We start from the raw sequence: 27,409 nt of genomic DNA, 5'->3' as shown, positions 1-27,409 counted from the left end.
CAGAGGAACAGGGGAAGCAGAGAATCACGATGAAAACAATGAGTCTGAGGCTGAAAGTGAAGAAGAAGCCGAGAATGTGCAATCTCAGCCTTCTTTGCGAGAACCATCAACAAGACCAAAGAAAAGGCCAAGTTATCTTGCGGATTATGTGTTATTAGCTGAGATTGAAGGGGAGAGATTGCTTCTTCAAGTTAACGAAGAACCATGGGATTTTAGTGAAGCCTCAGAGTTAAGAGAGTGGAGAGAAACTTGTGACGAAGAGATTTCATCAATTTCTAAGAATAAAACATGGAGCTTGGAGAAACTTCCAAATGGAGTCAAACCAATCGGGTTAAAGTGGGTATTCAAGATAAAGAGGAACTCCGATGGAAGTATAAACAAGTACAAGGCGAGGTTAGTGGCTAAAGGCTACGTACAAAGACACGGCATAGATTTTGATGAAGTGTTCGCTCCGGTTGCTCGTATTGAGACGATAAGATTCATTCTTGCTCTTGCGGCTTCCAATGGATGGGAAGTGCACCATCTAGATGTAAAAACAGCATTCCTTCATGGAGAATTGCAAGAAGAGGTGTATGTGACACAACCTGAGGGATTTGTTGTCAAGGGAAGTGAAGACAAGGTGTACAAACTACATAAAGCACTTTACGGTCTAAAGCAAGCCCCGAGGGCATGGAATAACAAGCTTAATAAAATTCTTAAGGAATTGAGCTTCACGAAGTGTTCCAAAGAAGCTTCTCTATACCGTAAGCAAGAGAATGAGCATCTTCTGTTGGTGGCCGTTTATGTAGACGACCTACTAGTTACGGGTTCAAGTCTAGATGCAATCTTGGAGTTCAAGAAAGGGATGGCAACAAAGTTTGAAATGAGCGACCTTGGGAAATTAACCTATTATCTTGGTATTGAAGTACTGCAACTTGAGAATGGAATTGTGTTGAAGCAAGAAAGGTATGCATCCAAGATTCTAGAAGAAACCAGAATGAATAACTGCAATGCGGTGAAGGTACCAATGGACTCGGGTTTAAAGTTATCTAAGGCACCACAAGAGGAGAATATCGATGAGAAGGAGTATAGAAGAATCATAGGGTGTCTACGTTATTTGCTTCACACAAGACCCGATCTATCTTATTGTGTTGGTGTGTTAAGTAGGTACATGCAACAACCTAAGGAGTCTCACGGAGCTGCACTCAAACAAATACTTAGGTACCTGCGAGGAACTCTTGCTCTTGGTTTGTTCTTTACTCGTGGAGAGAAGACAAAGCTTGTGGGCTATAGCGATAGCAGCCACAATATAGATGAAGATGATGGGAGGAGCACAACAGGACATGTGTTCTACCTTGAGAACTGTCCAATTACTTGGTGTACAAAGAAACAAGACACGGTGGCGTTATCATCGTGCGAGGCAGAATTCATGGCCGCAACGGAAGCTTCTAAACAGGCACTTTGGCTTCAAGAATTGCTCGTAGAAGTCACTGGAGGCTCATGTGAGAAGGTGACGCTTCTTATTGACAACAAATCAGCCATTGCACTTGCAAAGAACCCGGTGTTCCACGGAAGAAGTAAACACATCAACAAGAGATATCATTTTATAAGAGAATGTGTCGAGAATGAACAAATTGAAGTTGAGCATGTTGCCGGAGAGGAGCAACGAGCTGATATCCTAACTAAGGCGCTTGGTAGGATTAGATTCAAGGAGATGAGAGAGCTCATTGGTGTTCAAGATGTTTCGGAAGAAGGGTTCAAACTTAGGAGGGAAAATGTTGAGATAAGTTTGAAGAAAGCTTGAGAAATAAGCTAAAGATAAATATGTAATATTCTAGGAGTTATCTAGAATAAAGGAAATTATCCAATTCCTAAGTGTGTTAGGAAAAGGAAAAGGGTTTTGCTATATATATGAGATGCCTAGGTTGTGGTATTCCATAAGAGAGATTAAGAGATTTGTAAGACCTTTAGTTTTGAGTAAGTTTCTAAAGGAATAAGAGAGAAGTCTTTTTAATCTTGTGTTCTTAACCTAGTTCTTAATTCAATAAGGTCAACGAAGAAGGGAGAATAGTACTAAAGGCACCAGATGAATCAAAGAGGCGCTACTTCCGTTTATTTATATGGGAGGTGGAAGATTTGCATCGTGAAGCAGATGAGAAATACCCACTCTGGAAATCTACCAATCACTTGGCCCGATCTTTGTTCCTACTAGAGAAAGCTCAGGATTATGTTCAGCTTTGGGACAAGTGGAGGAAGGGCCAATTTTTTGCCGGAAACCCATACGGTGACTTGCGGAACAATGTTCAAGGGGACTTATGGCCTAAACACTATGATTACTGTCGTCAATCTGAGGGCACAAATCTCTTGACTTACTTGATGTATGATTTTTGTCGTCAATCTGAGGGTGCAAATCTCCTCAAGTACATGACCTATGGCCTTAGTCCAGAAGCTTATGGTTTAATTCCTTAATTTTTCTTTTTAGTCCTTATTTTCCAATTAATTTTGTTCCTTTTCTTTTACTTTTTTTTAGTATTTATTTTATTTCCAAAGTTTCTTGTATTGAGGAAGAGACAATATTTTAAGAATAAAATAAACAAAAATACTAAACTAATTGTGATCGGAGAATAGGAATTGTATGTTCGGTAAACAAGAACAATTTTCATAACTTATTTTCCTTCATGAATATTTAAGAAAGAAATCACAAGTGCACCATAATTTATTTATGCAACCCTTATGAGCTAGGGGTTGGATTGATATTTAAAAGTGATTTGAGATAATTAATAATAAGTAAGATTTAGTCAAAGATTTATTGTTATCAAAAAATATTATTATATTCAGTTAAGATATATAAGCTACTAACAAGTTTTAGTGAAGATACTTTAGTAATTTAATACTTTAAATAATAGTTTTCAAAGGAAATTTAAAAGACTATATTGCTCAAAAATAAATAATAATTAATGTAGGGTATTTATCCAAATTTAATATTTAAAATTTTAATTTGTGAATGGATAATATTACTGAAGAAGCAAATTGTGAAATATCTACAACAAATGTTGCATATGCCAGTACTCGCATAATTAAACTTGAAAATTTGTATATGCCAGTACTCGCATAATTAAACAACATCTCAAAAGTAATTAATGAATTTTCTACAACAAATGTTGCATATTTGAAAGAATGAATATGCAAAGGAGATCATTGAAAGTGATACAAAGAAGCTTAATACAAATTCAAATCTATATGCAGTTAAAGCCTCAAACAATGACGATGATTGCATTTACATCCTAGACAACTCTATCTTTCTTCTTACCCAAGCTATCTAATTTTAATCCTCTGTTTCCGGAATTTTATTTCCATAATTTCTTTCGTTTGATCAACAAAGATAATGATTTCCTACTTCTCACGTTTAGATATTCTATACATGAAAGTAGTTTTTTTCTTTTAAAAACTTATAAATAACCAAAACCTAACTTTGAACAATAAAAAAAGCAAACACTAAAAGTAGTTTGGAAAATCAAAACTTGCTGTAGAAAATTCAACATTTATCCTTTCATCATAATTAATAATTTTAAACATATTTAACAAATACATTTAATATAAACTTATATTTATATGAAAGTCTTACAAATTTTATGTATGAATAATTCTTAAAATAATATAAGGATAACACATCATCTTCTAAAAATTACAATTTTGATATTGTAAATAAACAAGTTTTGCTTTAATGTCATAACCTAAATTATAACCTTGGATAGCCACAGCTCCGATGATGATTTCTTCATCTTTTGCAGAATTCTCTTTGATCTTCAAGCATAGAGTTCCGAAGGTATCTGATATGAATAAATTTTGGGCATCCACACTCAATTCTGCTCCTCAGCAAATATGAAACCAATATCAACATCTTATGGTATTTAATATGACGATTAAAAAGAGAGAAACAAGTCTATTTATCCTTGGAATTGTTAATGACGCTTTTTTATTTATTTTTCAAACTTATAAAACTATGAATTATAGCATTAGAAATCATAAAAAAAACCATGTAACTGTATTGCTTATGAGTCAATCAAAGTATATATTTATTCATGTTGTAGCTTTCACTATTGATCTTATCACTTTCTTTCTTAAAAAATCTTTGCATTCTCATAACTATACCAATCTTGTTTCTCTCTAACGTTTTCCACACGATTGACGTGTTTAACAAGAAATCCAAGTCTTACCTTCATGATCAGGAGGAGCTTGAAGGTCAGGAAACCAAAGCCAACCTACATGAAGAAGAAGAGGGTTTGATAGAGATCTCTCTGGTGATAGAAGCAAAGGAAGAGAAGTTGGAGAGAATGAAGAAACGTCGGATGAGTAGAGAAGAGTATTACGAGGAGATGATGATCATGGAGATATGGGAGGAAATGGAAGCAGAAGATAACTTGATTGACATCTCCATCGGATCAATTGTTTGACATTAAAAATGATAATTCTAGCTGTTTATCCGAACATATTTCATGTTTCTTTTTCAAAATTTTGGTCATGCAAACAAATGATCTCGTATTAAATTATTGCGTTTCACGTTGACAAAAACATATGTTAGATGGCTTAGTTAATTAGTCGTAGCAGTTTCGACTTCCTCTCTATTGGCTAAAAACGCATCAATCAAATCCGATGCTTTGTGAGTCACAGCGACTGTGTTCTCCTCTCTTCTCTGAGTCTCGCCTTGTGGGTCCGGTCTTGTTCTTGATTTGACACCAACTGTTTCAGCTTGGTCAGAGAATAGGATCTTTGAGATGTTTGAGCTGCAAATTTCTTTGTAAGCTTCGTAGTCTGCAGCTCCAGTGTTTCCTCCTTCGAGGATCTTGGATAGAGGGTGAAGAACCGAAACTGGACCGTCGCTTGACTCCAGCTGCCGCTTGAGCGTTAAGAAGTCCCAGACGAGTTCTGAATTCTTAAACAAGACAAAAACCGCAGAGTCGTCCACGTGGTAGACAGAGGTGACAGAAGCAGAGCCAAAGGCTTTGCATATGCATTCTTTGATCTCTCTAGCCTTAAGTTTTCGTGGGAAGTTCCAGATGAGGACAATGTTCTCGTATTTGAACTTTGAGACTCGCCAGTTATCTGCATTACTATGGCCTGTTCGAAGGTTGATGATATCACCTCTTGTCCAGCTGAGATAAAGACGGTTGATGTACTTTTCAAGTTTCTCGTTCTGGGCAAAGTTATCTAATTGCGAATGCTGTTTGAAGTCGAAACCGAGATGATTGCATGCCTGCGCAAAGATGCAACCTGTCATGAAAGCATCATAACCAGCTTCGTGCTTTCCTCCTGCATTCCAGTTAGAACACCTGGAACAGAGAAAACATACGTTAAATACAGTATAAATCAGAAAACAGTCAAGTGTTCATGCCAAGAATAGGGAGGAACAAACCTAACGTTGTCTATCTCAACATCAATATTGACACGCTGCTGAAGAAACGAGTCAGAGCTTCTTGAAGAAAACTCGATTTGCGGACATAACGAGGAAAACGCAGAAGATAGTGATGTACTGGACTTTTTCATCCGCTGATGCAACATTGGATTCACGTTTAAGAGTATTTTGGTGTCAACAATGTAAGGAAAGTGACTGTTAATGGAGGCGACGAATTTCTCAGCTGTTGAAGGAAGAGGACCCACAAATTTGCTGTATACATGTGCAATATCTGTGTCAGATGAAAGAAATGGTTAGAGCAAGGCATCTTTAAGTTACAAAACCATCATAGACATAGAGAGAAGCAACTTGCTAGCATACCGAGGAAACAATTGTGACCAACAATCAACTTTTTCTCTGAAGCAAGCAGATCAATCACTTGACGGAACCCGATTGCAGATTGTATTTTTCTTTCCGCCAATCTCTTGCGTTCATCCTTTGCCTCCTTCTGTGAAAAGACACAGTAATGATATCTAAATCAGAGAAGCTTTTAACTAGAAGGATCAGTTACTACCACTATAGCTACATCAACTCTTGAGCCTGAACTTTGCTATCATCAAATAACTCACTTCAACACTCTCAGTTAAGATCCAAAGGACATGTATCATATAGTAAAAAATCTTTCCAGTAACGTAAATGCTACCTTACCATGAGATTTTCCTTGTCGGATTCTGAATCAGTATACACAACAAAGCCTTGTGAACAGGAATCTTTATCATTTGAATGTATGTAAACAAGATCTCCAAAATGCTTTCCTAAAACCTACAAAGCCAAATCCAAAACCAACTGATTAAAAAAATAAATAGTCTGAAGAAAAGTTGTAAAACAGAGATAAAAAAAAGAAGAGTATTACCGAGTTAAGAACTCTGAGCTGATGAGAAGTGAAACCCTTCAGACTGAGAGCTGGACGCATATGGTGAAACACAGTTTCCATACTCTGAGTCGAACCATTTGAGATCCTCGGAAACTCAGAGGACGCATTCCCACCATGTAACAGGCCAGAGCGCCATTCATTCAGCATTTTCTCCATCCTTACAGCGAAAAGAGTATCTGCCAAACGCACCAACTTTAAATCTTCAGTTTCACCGGATGAAACAATTCCCTCCTCGCCATGTAGCATTTCCAAACGCTTACTTGCCTCTTCCTCTTGTCGTCTGGACAAATAAGATATTCCTGGGATTATTTAAATATGTGAATTCCTCGGGGACTATACCAAACTTGATTGCTAAACTTTTTTTTCTCTTCAGGATCAAACATGAAAAGGAGAAAGGAAGCACCTTCATGTATGCAGGTATTGAAATCAAACTGATACTTGGCAAGAAAATCCATTGATGTTGTCTGACAGAGAAATTCATGAGCTGGTGGATCAAATGTGAGCTCTTGACGAGGAAATACAAAGAAATTGTGCCTGCCCAAAAACGAGACCTTTTTTGTCAAAATCAATCAGAAAAAAGCAACACAATTGAAGCTAAAGAGATTGAGAAAGAGAGACTAACGGGTGAGAAACGAATGACTGAGTTCGAGAATCCCAGCGAAAGGGACAGACACCGAACTGAACGACGGCGAATTTCTCGGCGGAGTCTTTGACTTTGAGGTATCTGACGTCGTAGCGGTCGAACTCTAAGGAGTCACGCCACGGAGCGCTTGTCACACCAGTCATCTCAAGGTCAATCGCCACGAAATCCGCAGCCTTTACGAGTGAACGCAGATCATTCAGTGTCGTCTCGAAGTTCGACCTCGTCACATGCTTTAACGGAAAAGCCGCCGTCGCCGAAGCAGCCGTTGAAGTAGTAACTGTCTCCGCCGCTGAGGAGCTGAAGCTGCAGGCGAGAGGCCTCAAAGGCCATCGCTTGTGCCGGCGCATTTTTGAACGGAGAGGGAGAGAGAGAGAGAATCAAACGACCATTTTTAGGTTTTTGCTCTCGGTGGAAGGAAAGAGGGAAAGATAATTCCGGCGAACGGCACCGTTTTGGGAATTTCAGTCTTTCGAAACTTACACTTGCACAGTCTGCCGTTTCCACGTTATTAAAACTGCAAACAGTTGTCTCTACATTGCTTGAAACAGCGGGATTTGTTTTATTTTTTCCGATGAACAAAAACGAAGCAAATTCGCCACTGCTGCTCCCACACAATGGCTGTTGCAGAAGAGGTTACAGTCTTCGCTGAGACTAACTTGGGAACTAGAATCGTCATGACGGTTCCTCTGGATATCACAGCAGCAGATTTCAAGAGTAAGCTCGAGACCACCCTCTAAAGAAAAACTCTTTTTCCGCACTGATTTCTCTCTCGATTTTGTATTTCCGTAGCTACTGTTTCTATAAAGTTTTGGTCTTTCTCGGTTTCTCAATTTCGAAACTTAGCTTATAGGTTTACTGATAGGATTCTCTAATTTAATCTTTCCGGATGTATAATGTGTTTTGGTCTGTGACGAAACTGATATGCATGCGTATTTTGAGATGAAAATTTTGCTGCTAAGTTTCAAGGTTATGATTCCTATGAAAGAAATGTTCTTTTCACATTATCTTCTCCATCAATAATGTTTAGTCTTATCACACACTTGAAGACCTCCTGCACAGTGCCTTGCTCAGTTCTTTTGAATGTGTATCATTGCACATGTATTGTTGTGTTTCTCTTTTTTTGTCTTGTGCCTTCAAATTGATGTTTGATGATCTTTTGTTTGTGTTACACTAGCTCACTATCTACCTTCTACTATTTTTTATATAAGAATATCAGAACATGTATCAATGCAACATGTTTTGTTTTTGCAGGAAAACTCGAGAAGACTCATGCAATTTGCTTCTCGAATTTAGGGGAGATACAAGTTCATGGTCTGATGGTAATGAAAATGAGCTAGCAATTTCATTTTCTTTCTACACCTTGGATTTTGATTTTGTTATCTCAATCCATTGCAGCAAACGCATTCTAACTTTTCCTTCTCTCCTAGTATAGGTTAAACGAAAGTCTAGCTTTTACTACCTTGTCGAGTCTGTGCCTATAAAGTACATCTTCCGGGATAACCGAAAGCCTTGGTTTATCCATGCAGAAGCTAGAGCTGTAAGCAGATCACAAGAGCTAAGTGTATCTAACAGCATTGATAAAACCCACATTCGACATTGTCCTGGTTCTGATAACTCCATCGAAGGAGTAACTGCGTTGATCCAAGGTAAAAACAAGAAGATAAAGAAATCTCGGGCCAAACCTGATTCCAGAAATCTTGCATCTAGACAACAAACTTGCCTTGACAAGAGAGAGTATCTTGGTCCTTCCACATCTGAACCTGAAACCATAAGATCTTCATCGTCAATAGCAAGAGTTGCTGAGATGAAAAACTCTGAATGTTTGGAAAGCTTCACACCAAAACCGCCAGGGAGGAATCCTGTAGACCCTATAAGCGAAATGATAGGCAAGAAAGTAACAGTGGCTGCAAACAACATCAGAATGCAAGGAAAGACTCATATTTCTTCGTCACTATCATCATCTATTATCAGAAGTAATTCTTGCAGAAACAGATCTTTAGATGGTAAGATAATCACTTCTCTTGCAAAATTTATGGTCTTTGAGGTACCGGATTATGAGGATTGAGTCTTTAATTAAGCTCTCCCATAATGCCTCATAGCATAAGAAGTAGCATTGTGTTGTAGAGGTGCAAGTGATCATGATTCTTTTTGGCAAATATTTTGTGAATGTAAAATAATCCATACGTATATATGAGTAAGTTTTATAATTTTGTTTCTTAAAAGTTATAATCATGAGAAAGAAAGAAAAAAGGCATTAAGAAGTGAAGAAAAGAATCAGAGAATTTGTCTTTAGCTTTTGCTTCTACTCTTTTTCTCAAGGATTCTCTTTGTACTTTCTAATCAAACTCGTTTTAAGAATGCTTTATATAATAAGATAAGATACATATAATTAAGATATATGTATATAAAAAGATGCTTTATATAATAAGATAAGATATATATATAACTATATCAAATTATTTCCAAAGCAAATATTTAATTAACTGTTGCAAGTATACTGCTATGGCAAGATCATAACCAAAAAAAATTTCATATTGATTTGATAATATTTTTATTTAGTCTTCTTAATTGATTTTAATAAATAAATATTATCTCAGTCAATTAATAAAAATAATATTGACTTGTCTAGGAAAAATAAAATAAAAATTGGTAAAAAGACCTAGTTTCAGAAAAAAACCTAGTTTTCTCTCTACCTCTCCGCCGCCGAGACCAAGCCTAGATCTATATCCTGCTTTGCCTCTCCGACGACCGGCTCCGGCCGGCGTCGCGAGAGGGCTTCTTCCCTTTCTTTCCTTTTTCGTTTCCTTCTTGTCTTTGTGTAGATTTCGTAGGCGTCTTCATTCCCCTGTCTCCGGCGGCGATACGGAGGGCTTCAACGGCAGCGACGAGTTGGTGCGGTGAAAGACATCACTGAAAGAGATCTCGGCTCTCCTTCGTTGTGGGACTGGTGATGGTTCGAAGCTCCCTGGTGTCGAATCTGGGGAGCCAACCGAGCCTCTCCGCTTCCTTTGTTCTTCCCGCCAGAATCCTGAGCCGGTCCGAGTACAGTGGGTGAGGCGAGTAGTAGGGTCTAACGGAGGTTGGGGAAGGCGTCGTGGTGCCGGTAGCCGAGATTTGAGACTCCTATCAAAGTCGGGTTCCCGACAGCTCCCTCCAATTCTCTGGTTTCAGTCCGACCAAGAAGCAAGACAACGAGGCATACGCGATGCGGCTTATCCGGAAATGCACCGTGCGGTGAAGGTATACTAATCTGTGCCCCACTCTAATCCTTATGTGATTAGTATTACGAGAATTGCTTAGTATCTCGGAGAAGTCCATGGTTTGCTGGTGTGTTTAGCGTCTCTTTGTCGGTTCAGTCGGACAGTTGGTCCGTTTTTGGTTTTAAGACCGGAACGACGAAACATGGAGAACCAATTCTTCCTGAAAATGCGCCTCATGGTGATGATGCTATTGGGACAAGCACTACATTCTGATCTTAAGGGACTAATAGTTGGGTCTATTTTGTAATTCAGATTAGAGTTGGGTTTTCTCCGTGTCAGTAATTGTTCTCGTGTCATTAGAGTCTTTTTAGGTGGTTTAAGAGATGATTCTATACCGTGTTGTGGTGTGTTTCATCTCGCAGTGGTTGGAAAATACAATGATTTGCGTCGGGTAGCGTTGAACGATGTGTATCTTGACTTGGATAATAAAAAGTTGATGTTGAGAAAAAAAAAAAATAATAATAATAATAAAATAAAAATTGGTAAACCGGCATTGGAACAACATATATCGTCGTGTATAAAAACACAAAGCGCCTTAGCTTCTTAGAAATCTTCTCCACTTCTCTCTCTCTCTCACACACACCGTCTTTCTCTCTCCCTATCAAATCCCTTCTCTTCTTAATACGCGATCCTCTTCAAAACCCTAGTTTCGGATCGCTCCCACACTTTGCGATTATCTCCAGGATCGTCAATTCTTCTCTCTTTCTCTCTTTTCTTCTTCTTCTTCTACTTCTTCTTCTCGTTCGTCTGCCTCACCGATCGCCATCAATCCATAGTATTGGACCAGATCACCCCTCGTTGATAGATTTTACAAGTGATTACTAGTTCTCTCAATCGGTGTGTATTGATCAATCCTCTATCGCGATCAGTGCTTTAGGATATGCCCTGTCTCTAAAATCATGAAGCTTCGTAGGAGAAGGGCTTCGGAAGTGGTGAGTGTTCCTAAACCACGTAATTAAACCCTTTGATCAATTGTATAATTTATCTCTGTCTTTGCATTTGTGTGTTCTATAGTACTCTTTTAGTTTTCTACTACTTGTCTGTTTCTGGTGTTTTGGTGCATGGTTATTGATATGATCTTTCATTGGTATAATGGGGTTTGAGTTCTTAAGCCAAACCTTGGAAGCGTTGGTAAATTGTTTACTTTGATGTTGTACATGTATTGGCTGTGTTAACCCTTGTTTTATTCATTTGTACCAGCCTTCCAAAATTAAATCGTTCATCAATAGTGTTACTTCGGTTCCACTCGAGCTAATACAAGAGCCCCTTGCATGTTTTCGCTGGGAATTTGACAAGGTATGTTTAAAATCCCTGTTTGTGAACCTTTTTTCCATTTTATTCTGTCATACTCTCGTTTTGATGATTGGCGGATTTGTCTTTTATTTAGGGTGACTTCCATCATTGGGTGGACCTCTTCAATCATTTTGACACATTTTTTGAGAAGCACGTCAAAGTAAGGAAGGATCTGCATATTGAGGAAAACTTTGAGGAGTCTGATCCACCTTTCCCAAAGGATGCTGTTCTGCAAGTTCTCCGAGTTATCAGACTTGTTTTAGAGAATTGCACTAACAAACATTTTTACAGTTCTTATGAGGTAAATTTCTGTGCCAGAATCCCCCTAATTATCATTGATATTTGGACGAATCGTTAACTGATGTTTGATTTCTTGTTGTTCCGCTAGATATGTTGCTTTATTTACTGAGATGTCTACCTTCATCATTCTCACACATTTTTTTCTTCATAAATGCAGCAGCATCTTTCTCTCCTACTTGCATCTACTGATGCAGATGTTGTTGAAGCCTGTCTGCAGACGTTGGCTGCCTTTTTGAAAAGGCAAATTGGGAAATACTCCATAAGAGATGCTTCCCTGAATTCAAAACTATTTTCCCTTGCACAAGGCTGGGGGGGGAAAGAGGAAGGCCTTGGCTTGACGTCATGTGCCACAGAAAACAGTTGTGACCAGGTTTCTCTCCAGCTAGGTTGTACTCTTCATTTTGAGTTTTATGCTTCTGATGAATCACCAAGTGAGCTTCCTGGTGGTTTACAAGTTATCCATGTACCTGATGTCAGCATGCGCGCAGAGTCTGACCTGGAACTTCTGAACAAATTAGTCATTGATCACAATGTTCCTCCCAGTTTAAGATTTGCGTTGCTGACCAGATTGAGATTTGCAAGGGCGTTCTCCTCTTTGGCAACCCGGCAGCAGTTTACATGCATTCGCTTATATGCTTTCATTGTTTTGGTTCAAGCAAGTGGTGACACTGAGAATGTTGTTTCTTTCTTTACTGGCGAACCGGAATTTGTAAATGAGTTAGTTACGCTGGTAAGCTATGAGGATTCTGTTCCAGAGAAAATAAGGATACTATGCTTGCTATCCTTGGTTGCACTATCGCAGGATCGAACTCGGCAGCCGACTGTTTTAACTACAGTCACCTCTGGCGGGCATCGTGGTTTGCTATCTAGCTTAATGCAGAAAGCGATTGATTCTGTTATTTGTAATTCTTCCAAGTGGTCTCTTGCTTTTGCGGAAGCCTTGTTATCCCTTGTTACAGTCCTGGTTTCATCATCGTCTGGATGTTCAGCCATGCGAGAAGCTGGTCTTATTCCGACCCTAGTGCCTCTCATCAAAGATACAGATCCCCAGCACTTGCATTTGGTCAGTACCGCTGTGCATGTATTAGAAGCCTTCATGGATTACAGCAATCCAGCTGCTGCTTTGTTCAGAGATTTGGGTGGCTTAGATGATACTATCTTTCGGTTGAAACTGGAAGTCTCTCGTACTGAAGACGATGTGAAAGAAAAAATTTGCAGTTCTGATAGTAGTGGGCCTGATACTGAACAACTTCCCTATTCTGAAGCATTAATTTCGTATCACAGGAGATTGTTGATAAAAGCGTTGTTACGTGCAATATCCCTTGGAACTTATGCTCCTGGTAACACTAACCTCTATGGTTCCGAGGAGAGCTTGTTGCCTGAATGCTTATGCATTATCTTCCGGAGAGCAAAAGATTTCGGGGGTGGAGTATTCTCACTTGCTGCCACTGTCATGAGTGATCTCATTCATAAAGATCCCACTTGTTTCAATGCTTTAGATTCAGCTGGTTTAACTTCTGCCTTTCTTGATGCTATATCTGATGAGGTAATCTGCTCTGCAGAAGCCATAACATGCATTCCACAGTGTCTGGATGCTCTGTGTCTCAACAATAGCGGTCTTCAAGCTGTGAAGGACCGAAATGCCTTGAGATGTTTTGTGAAAATATTTACTTCTCCCTCTTATCTGAGGGCTCTTACTGGTGATACACCTGGTTCTTTGTCAAGTGGGCTTGATGAACTCTTGAGACATCAATCTTCGTTGCGCACTTATGGAGTTGATATGTTCATTGAAATCCTCAATTCCATGTTGATTATTGGATCTGGGATGGAGGCCACCACCTCTAAGTCAGTGGATGTGCCTAGTGGTGCTGCTCCTGTTCCTATGGAAATTGACGTTGATGAGAAGAGCTTGGCAGTTTCGGATGAGGCGGAACCATCTTCTGACACTTCTCCAGCAAACATTGAGCTGTTTCTTCCAGATTGTGTGTGTAATGTTGCTCGTCTCTTTGAAACAGTTCTTCAGAATGCGGAAGTATGTTCCCTGTTTGTTGAGAAGAAAGGAATTGATGCTGTTTTGCAGCTATTCTCTTTACCTCTTATGCCTCTATCAACCTCTCTTGGTCAAAGTTTTTCTGTCGCTTTTAAGAACTTCTCCCCTCAGCATTCAGCTGGCCTAGCAAGGATAGTGTGCTCCTACTTAAGAGAACATCTGAAGAAGACAAATAGCCTTTTGGTTTCCATTGAAGGTACTCAGCTTCTTAAATTAGAGTCTGCGGTCCAGACGAAGATTTTGAGATCTCTTTCCTGCCTAGAAGGCATGTTGTCCCTCTCCAACTTTTTGTTGAAAGCATCCGCTTCAGTTATCTCAGAATTGAGTGCTGCTGATGCTGATGTACTGAAAGAACTTGGTATAACATACAAGCAAACGATTTGGCAGATGGCCTTGTGTAATGATACTAAGGAAGATGAAAAAAAGAGTGTTGATCGAGGATCTGATAATTCAGTTTTAGCATCATCCAGTACTGCTGAAAGAGAGAGTGATGAGGATTCAAGCAATGCTTCAGCAGTTAGATACACAAACCCTGTCTCCATTAGAAGTAGTAGCTCTCAGTCTATTTGGGGTGGGGATCGCGAATTTCTGTCTGTTGTGCGTTCTGGCGAAGGTATTCATGGTCGTACACGCCATGCAATAGCCCGAATGAGGGGTGGGAGAACTCGTCGGCACCTGGAGTCTTTTAATTTTGATTCTGAAATCCCAGCTGATCTACCAGTAACGTCATCTTCCCATGAGCTAAAAAAGAAAAGCACTGAAGTTCTCATTGTTGAAATTTTAAACAAGCTGAATAGTACAGTAAGGTTTTTTTTCACAGCCCTTGTGAAAGGATTTACCTCTGCTAATCGTCGCAGGATTGATGGAGCATCATTGAGTTCAGCATCTAAGACTCTTGGTACTGCCTTGGCTAAAGTATTTCTTGAAGCTCTTAATTTCGAGGGGTATGGTGCTGCTGCTGGGCATGATATATCTCTGTCAGTGAAATGCCGGTACCTTGGAAAAGTGGTAGATGACATCACTTTCCTGACATTTGATACTCGAAGGAGGGTCTGTTTTACAGCTATGGTGAATAGTTTTTATGTCCATGGAACATTTAAGGAACTTCTCACCACATTTGAAGCTACAAGCCAGTTGCTTTGGACAGTGCCGTTTTCTATTCCTGCATCCAGTACTGAGAATGAGAAGCCAGGTGAAAGAAATATATGGTCTCACAGTAAGTGGCTGGTAGATACTCTACAAAACTATTGCCGAGCACTGGACTATTTTGTTAACTCTACATATCTTTTATCTCCAACCTCGCAAACGCAGCTTCTTGTGCAGCCAGCTTCTGTTGGTTTGTCGATTGGACTTTTTCCTGTACCAAGGGAACCTGAGACTTTTGTGCGAAATCTGCAGTCTCAGGTTCTGGATGTCTTACTACCTATATGGAACCACCCTATGTTTCCAGATTGCAATCCTAATTTTGTTGCTTCAGTTACCTCCCTTGTTACCCAGATATACTCTGGTGTTGTGGTTGCTAGGCAAAATCAAACCGGTGTTACCCGGGGAGCAAACCAAAGAGCCTTGCCTCTACAGCCTGACGAAACCATTGTTGGTATGATTGTTGAAATGGGATTTTCAAGGTCAAGGGCTGAAGACGCGTTGCGAAGAGTTGGAGCAAACAGTGTTGAAATGGCTATGGATTGGTTGTTTACCAATCCTGAGGATCCTGTACAGGAAGATGACGAATTGGCTCAAGCACTTGCACTATCTCTTGGAAATTCATCTGAAACTCCAAAACTTGAGGATACAGAAAAGCCTGTAGATGTTCCGCAGGAAGAAGCAGAGCCAAAAGAACCACCTGTTGATGAAGTTATTGCTGCATCAGTGAAATTATTTCAGAGTGATGATTCTATGGCTTTCCCGTTAGTGGATTTGTTTGTGACACTATGTAACCGAAACAAAGGGGAAGATCGGTCAAAAATCGTGTCGTATCTTATTCAGCAACTGAAGCTTGTACAACTTGATTTCTCCAAGGATACTGGTGCTTTGACTATGATACCACACATTTTAGCATTAGTACTCTCAGAAGATGATAACACACGAGAAATTGCTGCACAGGATGGTATCGTGACCGTAGCAATTGGTATCTTGACTGATTTCAACCTTAAGAGTGAATCTGAAACTGAGATTCTGGCTCCAAAATGCATTAGTGCTTTGCTTCTTGTCTTGAGCATGATGCTGCAGGCACAGACAAGACAGTCGTCTGAATATGTGGAAGGAAATCATGGTGGATCTTTAGAGCCGAGCGATTCTCCACAAGACTCAACAGCAGTTTTAAAGGACGCTTTATCTTCAGATGTTGCTAAAGGGGAGTCAAACCAGGCTTTGGAATCGATTTTTGGAAAATCTACAGGCTATCTGACCATGGAAGAGGGTCATAAAGCTTTACTAATCGCCTGTGGCCTCATAAAGCAGCGGGTTCCATCTATGATCATGCAGGCTGTGCTTCAGTTATGTGCCCGTCTAACGAAATCACATGATTTAGCTCTCCAGTTTCTGGAAAATGGAGGCTTATCTTCACTTTTTAATCTTCCGAAAAAATGTTTTTTCCCTGGGTATGATACTGTTGCATCTGTTATTGTACGACATCTTGTTGAAGATCCTCAAACTCTCCAAATTGCTATGGAAACAGAAATACGACAGACCTTGAGTGGGAAGAGACATATAGGTAAGGTATTACCTCGGACATTCCTGACAACAATGGCACCTGTAATTTCAAGAGATCCAGTGGTTTTTATGAAAGCTGTGGCTTCAACTTGTCAGTTAGAGTCATCAGGAGGGAGGGACTTTGTGATATTGTCAAAGGAAAAGGAAAAGCCAAAAGTTTCTAGCAGTGAACACGGATTCTCTATTAATGAACCCCTTGGAATATCTGAAAATAAGCTTCATGATGGGTCAGGAAAATGTTCAAAAAGCCACAGAAGAGTCCCTGCTAACTTCATCCAAGTTATTGATCAGCTTATTGACATTGTCTTGAGTTTTCCTAGGGTGAAGAGGCCGGAAGATGATGAAACCAATTTGATTTCGATGGAGGTTGATGAGCCGACTACTAAAGTGAAGGGTAAATCAAAAGTTGGTGAGCCGGAGAAAGCAGAACTTGGGTCTGAAAAATCTGAAGAATTGGCCAGGGTAACATTTATTTTGAAGTTGCTAAGTGATATTGTTCTCATGTACTTGCATGGTACCAGTGTTATACTGAGACGGGATACAGAAATATCTCAACTTCGAGGATCCAATCTACCTGATGATTCACCTGAAAATGGAGGGTTAATTTACCATGTCATTCATCGATTGCTTCCTATATCTCTCGAAAAGTTTGTTGGACCTGAAGAATGGAAGGAGAAACTGTCTGAAAAGGCTTCCTGGTTTCTGGTTGTTTTGTGCAGTCGTTCTAGTGAAGGGCGTAAAAGAATAATCAATGAGCTTTCGAGGGTATTATCCGTATTTGCTTCCTTGGGAAGGAGTTCTAGTAAAAGTGTTCTATTACCTGACAAAAGAGTTCTTGCTTTTGCTAATCTGGTTTATTCGATCTTGACAAAGAATTCATCTTCAAGCAATTTCCCTGGTTGTGGCTGTTCACCTGACGTTGCGAAGAGCATGATAGACGGGGGAACTATCCAGTGTCTGACCAGCATCCTTCACGTGATTGATCTTGACCACCCTGATGCTCCAAAGCTTGTCACTCTTATTCTTAAGTCTCTTGAGACACTGACGAGAGCTGCCAATGCTGCCGAGCAGCTAAAATCAGAAGTACCAAACGAGAAAAAAAACACAGATTCTGATGAGAGACATGATAGTCATGGAACTTCAATTGAGACTGAAGTTGATGAGCGGAATCAAAATAATAGCAGTCTACAGCAAGTAACAGATGCAGCAGATAATGGACAGGAGCAGCCTCTAGTTCCCTCTCAAAGCGAAGGTGAAAGGGGTTCGAGTCAAACCCAAGCTATGCCTCAGGAGATGAGGATAGAAGGCGATGAGACAATACTGCCTGAACCTATTCAGATGGATTTCATGCGAGAAGAGATTGAAGGTCATCAAATCGAAATGAGCTTTCATGTTGAAAATAGGGCTGACGATGATGTAGATGATGACATGGGCGATGAAGTGGAGGATGATGAAGGAGATGATGAAGATGCAGATTTAGTGGAAGATGGAGCTGGTGTTATGTCTCTTGGTGAAACTGATGTGGAAGACCCTGAAGATACTGGCCTTGGAGATGAATATAATGATGACATGATTGATGAAGATGAGGATGATTTCCACGAGAATCGTGTAATAGAGGTGCGGTGGAGGGAAGCTCTTGATGGGCTGGATCACTTCCAGATTCTTGGGCGATCTGGTGGTGGAAATGGTTTTATTGATGATATTACAGCTGAGCCGTTTGAAGGTGTGAATGTGGACGATCTGTTTGCTCTGCGGAGACCCTTGGGCTTCGAGCGTAGACGTCAAACAGGCAGATCTTCTTTTGATCGATCTGGCTCAGAAGTACATGGTTTTCAGCACCCACTCTTCTCCAGACCTTCACAAACTGGCAATACAGCATCAGTTTCAGCAAGTGCTGGTAGTATATCCAGGCATTCAGAAGCTGGCAGCTATGATGTAGCACAGTTTTACATGTTTGATACACCGGTTCTACCATTTGATCAAGTACCAGTTGATCCTTTCAGTGATCGTTTAGGAGGTGGTGGGGCACCTCCTCCTTTGACTGATTATTCTGTTGTGGGTATGGATTCATCAAGAAGAGGGGTTGGTGATAGTCGGTGGACTGATATAGGTCATCCTCAGCCAAGTAGCCAATCTGCTTCAATTGCCCAGTTGATAGAAGAACATTTTATTTCCTTTATTTCCAACTTGCGTGCTTCTGCTCCAGCAGATACTGTTGTTGAAAGGGAAACTAATACCACAGAAGTCCAAGAGCAGCAGCAGCCGGATGTTCCTCCAACTGTTGGAAGCGAAACCGTTTTGGGTGAAGGTAACGAAGGTGGTCAACAAAGTGAAGAACGTGCACTGTTAAATAACAATGAAAATGTTAATAACCCACCTGATGCAACGGCTGGAAGTTTCTCTCAAGGTCAAGCTAATCTAGCTTCTCCTGTCGTCCGAGATGCAGGTGAAAGTCTGCAGCAGCATGAAGTTATGCAGCCTCTTCCTTTGAACTGTACACCGAATGAGATTGATAGAATGGAAGTTGGGGAAGGTGGTGGAGCACCTATTGAGCAAGCAGACCGTGAAGCAGTGCATCTTATCTCCACTGCTCAGGGTCAACCTGATATTTCCAGTATCCAAAATGTGTCTGTTACCGTGACCCATCCTCCAGTAGATGATCCAAATTCTAATTTTCAACCAAGTGTTGATGTAGATATGAGTAGTGATGCTGCAGAGGGAAATCAAAGTGTGCAACCTTCACCTTTGGACGGTGACAACAATGAGCTCTCATCCATGGAAGCTACACAAGATGTGAGGAATGATGAACAAGTTGATGAAGGTAGCTTGGATGGTAGGGCACCTGAAGTGAATGCCATCGATCCTACATTTCTGGAAGCGCTCCCTGAAGATTTGCGGGCAGAAGTTCTTGCTTCTCAGCAAGCTCAATCCGTCCAGCCTCCAACTTATGAACCACCTCCAGTAGACGACATAGATCCTGAATTTTTAGCTGCGCTTCCCCCAGATATCCAAACAGAAGTTCTTGCTCAACAAAGGGCACAAAGGATGGTACAACAGTCACAAGGACAGCCAGTTGACATGGATAATGCTTCAATTATTGCTACTCTACCTGCTGATTTACGAGAAGAGGTTTGTATCTCTTTATTTGAATTAGGTAATTTTGAATTTTGAAATGTTTATAACAATCTGAAATATGCTATTTTTAGGTTCTCTTGACTTCTTCAGAAGCAGTTTTGGCAGCTTTGCCTTCACCATTACTTGCAGAAGCGCAGATGCTCAGAGACCGAGCAATGAGTCACTATCAAGCTCGTAGTAGTGTTTTTGGAAGTAGCCACAGGCTGAATAATCGGAGGAATGGTTTGGGTTACAATAGACTGACAGGGATGGACAGGGGTGTTGGAGTTACTATTGGTCAGAGAGCTGTTTCAGCTTCTGCAGATGGCTTGAAAGTAAAAGAGATTGAAGGAGACCCTCTTGTGAATGCTGATGCCTTGAAATCACTAATCAGGCTATTACGACTAGCACAGGTAAGAGGCATACTTGTTTTTTTACGTACCCCTTTCTAGCAAATAAATAAATTAATGATTTTGTATCACAAGTACTTTTTTATGCTTCTTTTGCTTCTAACAATGATGTTATTTTAATGTACCAGCCCTTGGGAAAAGGCCTTCTGCAGAGGCTTCTTTTAAATCTATGTGCTCACAGCATTACAAGGGCAAACCTGGTTCAACTTTTACTGGATATGATTAGGCCAGAGATGGAAACATCACCAAGCGAGTTGGCGATAACTAATCCGCAAAGGCTCTATGGCTGTCAATCAAATGTTGTTTATGGTCGATCGCAGCTGTTGAATGGTAGTACTTCCTACCGAAATTCTTTGTTTCCTATTTTCGCCAGCTTCCACACCACCGACTGACTTTCTTTTTTCTTAATAACACAGGTCTTCCTCCTTTAGTGTTCCGTCGGGTGCTTGAGGTTTTGACGTACTTGGCTACGAATCATTCGGCTGTTGCTGACTTGTTGTTTTACTTTGATTCGTCACTTCTATCCCAGTTGTCAAGCCGAAAACCCTCTGTATGTGAAGGCAAGGGTAAAGAGAAAGTTACTCATGTGACAGATTCCCGGGATCTGGAGATACCTCTGGTTGTCTTCCTAAAACTGCTTAGTCGGCCTCAGCTTCTGCAGAGTACATCTCATCTTGCGCTGGTATGTTTAGCATGATTTTCAGAATAGTAGGAATTTTCTCACGGCAATGCCCTGAAAGTTGCTTTGGTTGTTAATTTATCTGTATTGTTTCAGGTCATGGGCTTGCTGCAAGTAGTTGTCTACACAGCAGCGTCCCGAATTGAGGGTTGGTCTCCGTCATCGGGAGTACCTGAGAAATTAGAAAACAAACCTGTCGGTGAAGAAGCTTCAAGTGAAACACGAAAAGATGGTGAATCTGAGCTAGTGGGTGAAGCTGAGCTATCTGTTGCAAGAAGGAAGAACTGTGCTGAAATTTATAACATATTCTTGAAGTTGCCACAGTCTGACCTCTGCAATCTTTGCATTCTTCTTGGATATGAAGGGTAAGAGACACCCTCCTCTCTTTCTTTCTTTGCGTTCCTGAGCTTCCTCTTTCTTCTTATATTTATATATGCAGTAGTCTACACAACATAGGTCTTTTCTTATCCTTGCTCTCAATTATTTCCCTGAATTGCTTTAGACGAACTCACATGTTTTAATACCGTAATAGGTTATCGGATAAAATTTACTCGTTAGCGGGAGAGGTACTGAAAAAGTTGGCTGCCGTAGATGTTGCTCATCGCAAGTTTTTCACGAAAGAACTCTCAGAATTGGCGAGTAGTTTGAGTGCCTCAACTGTCCGTGAGCTGGCAACACTAAGCAGTACACAGAAGATGAGTCACAGTACAGGTTCCATGGCAGGTGCTTCAATTCTCCGTGTTCTGCAAGTGCTTAGCTCACTAACTTCCCCTATTGATGATAGCAATGCGGGAACCGAAAGGGAAACAGAACAGGAGGAACAAAACATTATGCAGAGACTAAACGTGGCATTAGAGCCCTTGTGGCAGGAACTTAGCCAGTGTATCAGCATGACTGAGTTGCAGCTCGATCATACTGCAGCTACATCAAATGTAAACCCCGGAGATCATGTTCTAGGGATCTCTCCTACGTCCTCTCTCTCTCCAGGAACTCAGAGGCTCCTGCCTCTTATTGAGGCTTTCTTTGTTCTTTGTGAGAAGATTCATACTCCGTCAATGTTACAGCAGGATGCAATTGTGACAGCGGGAGAAGTAAAGGAGTCGTCTGCTCATGGTTCCTCATCTAAAACCTGTGTAGATTCTCAGAAAAAAACTGATGGCTCTGTTACATTTTCAAAGTTTGCGGAGAAGCATAGGCGACTTTTGAATTCATTTGTTAGGCAAAATCCAAGTTTGCTGGAGAAGTCCCTTTCAATGATGCTCAAGGCACCAAGGCTGATTGATTTTGACAACAAGAAAGCGTACTTCAGGTCAAGAATAAGGCACCAACATGATCAACATATTTCTGGGCCATTGCGTATTAGTGTCCGCCGAGCTTATGTGTTGGAAGATTCATACAACCAGTTACGCATGCGCTCCCCACAGGATCTGAAGGGACGTCTGAATGTGCAGTTTCAAGGTGAGGAAGGTATTGATGCCGGTGGTCTAACCAGAGAATGGTATCAGTTATTGTCGAGAGTTATATTTGACAAAGGAGCGTTGCTCTTCACTACTGTTGGAAATGATGCCACCTTCCAACCGAATCCCAATTCTGTTTACCAAACTGAGCATCTATCATACTTCAAATTTGTTGGTCGCATGGTAATAAATCAGGACCTTCTCCTTGCAATGACCTGATTGTTTGTTTTTGGTTCTCTCTGATGTGTTTGTGATGTCACTGTAGGTGGCAAAGGCGTTGTTTGATGGGCAGCTTTTGGATGTCTATTTCACTCGTTCCTTCTATAAACACATACTTGGTGTGAAGGTGACCTATCATGATATTGAGGCGGTGGATCCTGATTACTACAAGAATTTGAAGTGGCTATTAGAGGTTTGAGGACCTAGCCTTTATATACCTTAATCTATTACAAAGCTCAAAAATTAAAGTCACGTCCTGCTTTCTGAGACTTATATTTGTCCCTTTTTCTGTTCATTCAGAATGATGTGAGCGACATACTCGACCTCACATTTAGTATGGACGCAGATGAGGAAAAACACATTCTTTACGAAAAGACCGAGGTGTGTGCTGATTGTTTTTTTTTGTTTTGTGTGCTTTATACCAAAGTGCCTACTATATGGAATTGATCATTTTATCTTTGATGAAAAGGTGACGGACTACGAGCTGAAACCTGGTGGACGAAACATACGGGTGACAGAAGAAACAAAACATGAATATGTTGATCTTGTGGCCGGCCACATACTTACCAATGCTATTCGGCCTCAAATCAACGCTTTCCTCGAAGGCTTTAATGAATTGATACCTCGTGAGCTAGTATCAATTTTCAATGATAAAGAGCTTGAGCTCCTAATCAGCGGGTTGCCTGAGATTGATTGTAAGTTGGATTCTATTGTTCAATATTGGTGCATCTATTTTCTTATTCATTAAGTTATAATAACAAACTTGTTATTTGTCTTTTGTTTAGTTGATGATCTAAAAGCTAATACCGAGTATACCAGCTACACGGCAGGATCCCCTGTTATTCATTGGTTCTGGGAGGTTGTCAAAGCTTTTAGCAAAGAAGATATGGCTAGATTTCTCCAATTTGTCACTGGAACATCAAAGGTAAACCAATAGTAGCCAGCTTCTGTCCAAGTCGCTTGAGATTCATTCTCCGATATATATATATGTACTTGTTTTTTTTTATCTGATTGGTTGCTGATCTCAATCTCAATCTCCTTCCTCTCCTTCCCCTTTTGAAACGCTAGAAATTCATGGAAAAGGGAATTTTCATTTGTTTTACAAGCGGTGTTTCTGTTTCCAGGTACCTTTGGAAGGCTTCAAGGCACTGCAAGGTATTTCAGGCCCCCAAAGATTACAAATCCACAAAGCATATGGAGCTCCGGAGCGGCTGCCATCAGCTCATACATGGTTAGAAATCATTACAAAGCCTTTGTCATTTAAACGGATAATTCCCGTCATAATTTTCATTTGTTACATCGATTTGCATGTTCTGTTGCAGTTTTAACCAACTAGACCTCCCTGAGTATCAATCTAAGGAACAACTTCAGGAACGCCTGCTACTTGCAATTCACGAAGCCAGTGAAGGTTTTGGGTTTGCTTGAAGAAAGCTTGTCGCAACCCGTCACCTTAAGAATCAGTGAAAACCCATCATTCTTTTGACTCCTCTGTACATGTAAGCAAGCTTTCATGCTTGTATATTTTTTTAAGATTTACCATAAATTGCTAGTTTGGAACAATTAAATCTCATGATTTTACTTATTTTGTGGCAGATCTCGAAGATTTTCAGGCATAAGGGAGAAAGAGCTTTTGATTAAGACTGCAGAATGAATAGAAAACGCAAGTGGCTATTTTTGTCTGTCCATATTATGTTAGTATTAGTCTATTTATTATTAGGGTTTCTCTCTCTCTCCCCTTTAGATTTTGTAAATCAAAAAAATCTTTTTAAAATAGTTGCAAACTCTCAAATATTAGTAGTAGTTGATATTTGCTAATCCATTTTAGTAGCAAGATAAAATAAGAAAATTACATATAACTGCTGGTCATTAGTTTTGACTGTAAATCCTTATAAAAACGCTAAACAGGTGCAGGCAGATAAAGCTATAACAACTGATTTAACTGTCACGCTTGTTGGCATCTTTCCTCTGTCTTTCCTCAACAACATACCTTCATACAAAGGCCAGTTTATGACAACTAGTACTCCCGTTATCACAAATTGCAAGCCCATTCCCTTAAACTCTCCACCGTCTCCGTAAGCAAGTCTCATAACAGCTGCGGCGAAGCAGAAGAGATTGAGCATACCCAGTGTTCCTAGGAGGATAAACATGGGAGACTCCACTCCAAACTCCATGACCTCTTCCTTGTATCTCTCTGCTGCTTCTTCTTCTGCTACTTTCGCTGTGATCACAAACGCAGACTCCGAAACCCCGAGTAACTTCTTAAACGTGTCCATGAATCCGAAAAGAAATGAGCTTGTTCTTCTATAAAGCCACATCCTTTGCTCGTTCCACCATCCTAGGAACGTCCCTCCGCACCACAAGAACTCGGCTAAGCTATAGGCGTTAGCTGCGACAGTGACATATCCAAACGGGATAAACCACAAACTCGAGACCTGGATTCCAACACCAGATTGGTTTAACCCTGAGAGATTCCGAGCTTATACCAAAACCTTTGGAAACAGAGGAAAGCTATTTACCTTTGGAAACAGAGGAATGCCTTTGAAGAGGCAGAGAGAAGTCAAAACAGTGTAAATAAGAACAGGTACTGAAGATGGAGCCCAAAGGCAATAGCAACAGTAACCAAGTATCAGTCCTAAACTGATCTTTCCTTTTCCATACCAAACCGGACTATACTCCGAAAGCAGAATCTGAAAGTCTCCCTCTGACCATCTCCTCTGCTGCACAAGCATTTGATGCAAATTAGTCGGCGCTACCCCGAGAAAAGCTTTCTTTCCCGGGTTCAAGTACGCTGATTTCCATCCGCGACACTGAATCGCCAAACCAGTTATTACATCCTCTACCGGGCAACCGTATTTAACACCCATCTGCCATGGAAACAAACAACCAAGATTTACTTGATTTTGAATGAAAGGGATAGCGAACGTTTAACTTAAGTACAAGAAACAGTCATAAGTATTAATCAGTTCCTTACCTCCTTTCCCCATTGACTGTTTTCCTCATAAGTGCAGCCCGCGAGAGCCTTCACCATCTCAGGCTCTTGAATTCTCTCAGATTCTTCTTCTTCCTCTCCATACATTCTTCCACAGATCACATCTCTTCTGTGAAAGCAGCCAGTTCCGATATACAACGAACCACCATTTCCATCCAGTCCAAGAAAGTCCACCTTTTTTTTTAGTTAGTATTCACATCCCAAAACATAAACGTTAGTTAATAGTAGAATCAATAATTCACAAAATCCAGAATCTATCTTATGTTTTGTGCGGTCTCTCTCTATAACTTACATCTGCTATTGCTCGCATCATGCTTCCATACAAATCATTCCTTGTAACGTTGTCAAAACACTGCGGAAACTGCACGAAAGCAATCTCTTTTCCCTCTTTCTCATCAAGGAGGATGCAGAGTGCGTCGCGTGCTGACTTTGAGTTGTTTGCATACATATCACAGTCCAAGTTTAGTATGATTCTCCCACCGGTGATTTTCGAAGAAACCCTCAGCTGTCGGAGAATAAAACTGAAGTCAGATAAAAAGATCAGAATGCCTTGTGAAGCAAGAAACCATTACATACCAATGCGTTCATCGCTCCAGCCTTGAAGTTATGATGATGTTGAGGTCTCTTCTCTCTCGATAGATAAACCAACGTTGGTATTGCTATTTCACTCTCTTCTCTTCCGTCTACCAAAATCTGACATTTAATGAATCCAATTGATTCAGTTTAATCGATTGTTGTAATAACAGAACATAACTAAAAAGATTACTTACTTGAAGAATGGTTCCATGGTTTCTTCGAGTAGCGTCAGCATCCCACTGCGAAAACCCGTCACCGTACTTCAACCGCGCCTCCTCCGGTACTCGTCCGAGTCTAGCCGCCGTTTCAATCCTCACCGCCATTTCTTTATACATTTTAGCCACCTCCTCAGCCGTAGAATCAAGACCATTTGCCTTGGAAGACAAGTAAGCGGCCGGAGATGTTGGCTCGACGTTGAATCTCTTGCAGAAGGGAACCCAAGTTTTAGCAAACTCAGCCGCCTCCGTGAGAGCATAGAACGTGAGCTCAGAACCACCGTCATCTGAGAGATACACGGCGAGTTTCTCCGCTGGATAGTCAAGAGCCGCGACAGATAAGACTGTGTTGACAACCAACAACGGCGGCTCAATCACCGGATCCGCCGTGCAAACGAAAACGTCAAGCTTCGGAAGATCCTTTCCGTATCTCCGGGAGAGTCTATCGGAGAAGGTGAAACGCCAAACCGGATTCCACCGGGAAGCTTGTGTGACTACCCAATAGAAACCGAACCAAATCTCCACCACCAACATAACCAACGATATCAATCGATCCAAACCGGTCCGGTTCTCACCAATCTCTACTGGTACCGTCATCCTGTAGAACCAAATCAAACAAATACACCCGAAAACCGAGGCTGAGAAAACCCGGTACGCAATCACTCTTCCGGTTTTCCTCCTGGTCTCGAAAAGCGGTTCACCGTCGCCTTCATGAACCGGTCTAACCCGGTCGTCTTCGTTTCCCATGTTTGTTTGGTCTCTCTGCAAGTGGAAAGGTTAAGGCTTTATACAAGACGAACCAAGTAAGATGCGGCTCTAACTTTGGACATTGTCAAGACAAGTGTGGTTCTCGAGACACTCGCTTACGTCATTGGAACTGTCAGCTACTCTGTTTCTATTTCAGTCAAATAATGGCAGGTAGCGTCAACTATTATCTATCTTTGAGAGTGGAATGAATTATTAATATTATCAACAGCGAAAAAGAAAGCTAAAAGCAAATGGTTGGTAATGAAAAGTCAGACAATAACAGAGATCTTGGTTTCACAAATGATATTAAAGTGTCTGCAACAATGATGATATTAAAGAACACTCTATTACTTCAAGAAGAATACAGATTTGCTATCTGTTTTATGTGAAAACATGTGTTAAAAATGGGAAAATATGAAGCAGACAAGAGCAAGAAGAAT

General features: G+C 40.6%; 5 protein-coding genes across 6 annotated transcripts in view; 3 read left to right on the top strand and 2 right to left on the bottom strand.

Moving 5' to 3' along the window:
* Positions 1–2,499, top strand: part of LOC9330596 — a 5,460-nt gene extending 2,961 nt beyond the window's left edge. The window contains exon 2 of the mRNA XM_002894489.2: positions 2,029–2,499. Within this exon, the coding sequence (XP_002894535.1) occupies positions 2,029–2,448 (420 nt within the window). The 3' untranslated portion in view covers positions 2,449–2,499. The remainder of the gene's footprint in view (positions 1–2,028) is intronic.
* Positions 2,500–4,457: 1,958 nt separating this feature from the next.
* On the bottom strand, positions 4,458–7,376 carry LOC9330595 (poly(A)-specific ribonuclease PARN). Of its 2 annotated transcripts, none has more exons than XM_002891811.2 (7): positions 6,928–7,376; positions 6,709–6,839; positions 6,285–6,604; positions 6,080–6,193; positions 5,753–5,879; positions 5,393–5,663; positions 4,458–5,309 (listed from the first exon to the last, which is right to left on the bottom strand). In XM_002891811.2, the coding sequence occupies exons 1-7, from the start codon at positions 7,293–7,295 to the stop codon at positions 4,571–4,573; spliced, it is 2,070 nt and encodes a 689-aa protein (XP_002891857.1). In that variant the 5' UTR covers positions 7,296–7,376; the 3' UTR covers positions 4,458–4,570. The 2 variants fall into 2 exon arrangements, with proteins under 2 accessions (XP_002891857.1, XP_020870044.1); XM_021014385.1 differs by having other exon boundaries at positions 6,285–6,585.
* A 101-nt stretch (positions 7,377–7,477) lies between these two features.
* LOC110225220 lies at positions 7,478–9,155 on the top strand. The gene is made up of 3 exons (XM_021014386.1): positions 7,478–7,662; positions 8,200–8,267; positions 8,381–9,155. Exons 1-3 carry the CDS (start codon positions 7,563–7,565, stop codon positions 9,011–9,013), a joined length of 801 nt encoding a protein of 266 aa, XP_020870045.1. The 5' UTR covers positions 7,478–7,562; the 3' UTR covers positions 9,014–9,155.
* A 1,600-nt stretch (positions 9,156–10,755) lies between these two features.
* Positions 10,756–24,249, top strand: LOC9327919 (E3 ubiquitin-protein ligase UPL1). The gene is made up of 16 exons (XM_021010950.1): positions 10,756–11,140; positions 11,409–11,504; positions 11,596–11,802; positions 11,959–19,692; positions 19,770–20,090; positions 20,216–20,417; positions 20,504–20,769; positions 20,863–21,131; positions 21,299–22,406; positions 22,489–22,635; positions 22,743–22,823; positions 22,912–23,137; positions 23,228–23,367; positions 23,567–23,673; positions 23,765–23,938; positions 24,036–24,249. The coding sequence occupies exons 1-15, from the start codon at positions 11,108–11,110 to the stop codon at positions 23,865–23,867; spliced, it is 11,040 nt and encodes a 3,679-aa protein (XP_020866609.1). The 5' UTR covers positions 10,756–11,107; the 3' UTR covers positions 23,868–23,938; positions 24,036–24,249.
* Positions 24,214–27,148, bottom strand: LOC9327918 (cellulose synthase-like protein E1). The gene is made up of 6 exons (XM_002891810.2): positions 26,202–27,148; positions 26,008–26,124; positions 25,724–25,936; positions 25,414–25,605; positions 24,959–25,306; positions 24,214–24,874 (listed from the first exon to the last, which is right to left on the bottom strand). Exons 1-6 carry the CDS (start codon positions 26,967–26,969, stop codon positions 24,329–24,331), a joined length of 2,184 nt encoding a protein of 727 aa, XP_002891856.1. The 5' UTR covers positions 26,970–27,148; the 3' UTR covers positions 24,214–24,328.
* Positions 27,149–27,409: the final 261 nt, after the last annotated feature.

The sequence above is a fragment of the Arabidopsis lyrata genome, assembly GCF_000004255.2.
Source record: "Arabidopsis lyrata subsp. lyrata unplaced genomic scaffold ARALYscaffold_1, whole genome shotgun sequence".
NCBI classification, from domain to species: Eukaryota; Viridiplantae; Streptophyta; class Magnoliopsida; order Brassicales; family Brassicaceae; genus Arabidopsis; species Arabidopsis lyrata.
The sequence above is the reverse complement of the archived record's forward strand: the minus strand, read 5'-3'. Positions and strand labels throughout refer to the sequence as shown.

Excerpts from the sequence above, each read along its gene's own strand:
- LOC9330595 (XM_002891811.2), bottom strand. The coding sequence starts at position 7,295 with ATGCGCCGGCACAAGCGATGGCCTTTGAGGCCTCTCGCCTGCAGCTTC. Across the intron at positions 5,664-5,752 it reads TGGTCACAATTGTTTCCTCG|ATATTGCACATGTATACAGC; the intron begins GTATGCTAGCAA and ends CATCTGACACAG. Across the intron at positions 5,310-5,392 it reads GTTGAGATAGACAACGTTAG|GTGTTCTAACTGGAATGCAG; the intron begins GTTTGTTCCTCC and ends TCTCTGTTCCAG.
- LOC110225220 (XM_021014386.1), top strand. The coding sequence starts at position 7,563 with ATGGCTGTTGCAGAAGAGGTTACAGTCTTCGCTGAGACTAACTTGGGA. Across the intron at positions 7,663-8,199 it reads CACAGCAGCAGATTTCAAGA|GAAAACTCGAGAAGACTCAT; the intron begins GTAAGCTCGAGA and ends TTGTTTTTGCAG. Across the intron at positions 8,268-8,380 it reads TACAAGTTCATGGTCTGATG|GTTAAACGAAAGTCTAGCTT; the intron begins GTAATGAAAATG and ends CTCCTAGTATAG.
- LOC9327919 (XM_021010950.1), top strand. The coding sequence starts at position 11,108 with ATGAAGCTTCGTAGGAGAAGGGCTTCGGAAGTG. Across the intron at positions 22,824-22,911 it reads TTCTTTACGAAAAGACCGAG|GTGACGGACTACGAGCTGAA; the intron begins GTGTGTGCTGAT and ends TTTGATGAAAAG. Across the intron at positions 23,138-23,227 it reads CGGGTTGCCTGAGATTGATT|TTGATGATCTAAAAGCTAAT; the intron begins GTAAGTTGGATT and ends TCTTTTGTTTAG.
- LOC9327918 (XM_002891810.2), bottom strand. The coding sequence starts at position 26,969 with ATGGGAAACGAAGACGACCGGGTTAGACCGGTTCATGAAGGCGACGGT. Across the intron at positions 25,307-25,413 it reads ACAGTCAATGGGGAAAGGAG|ATGGGTGTTAAATACGGTTG; the intron begins GTAAGGAACTGA and ends TTTCCATGGCAG. Across the intron at positions 24,875-24,958 it reads GCATTCCTCTGTTTCCAAAG|GTCTCGAGTTTGTGGTTTAT; the intron begins GTAAATAGCTTT and ends GTTGGAATCCAG.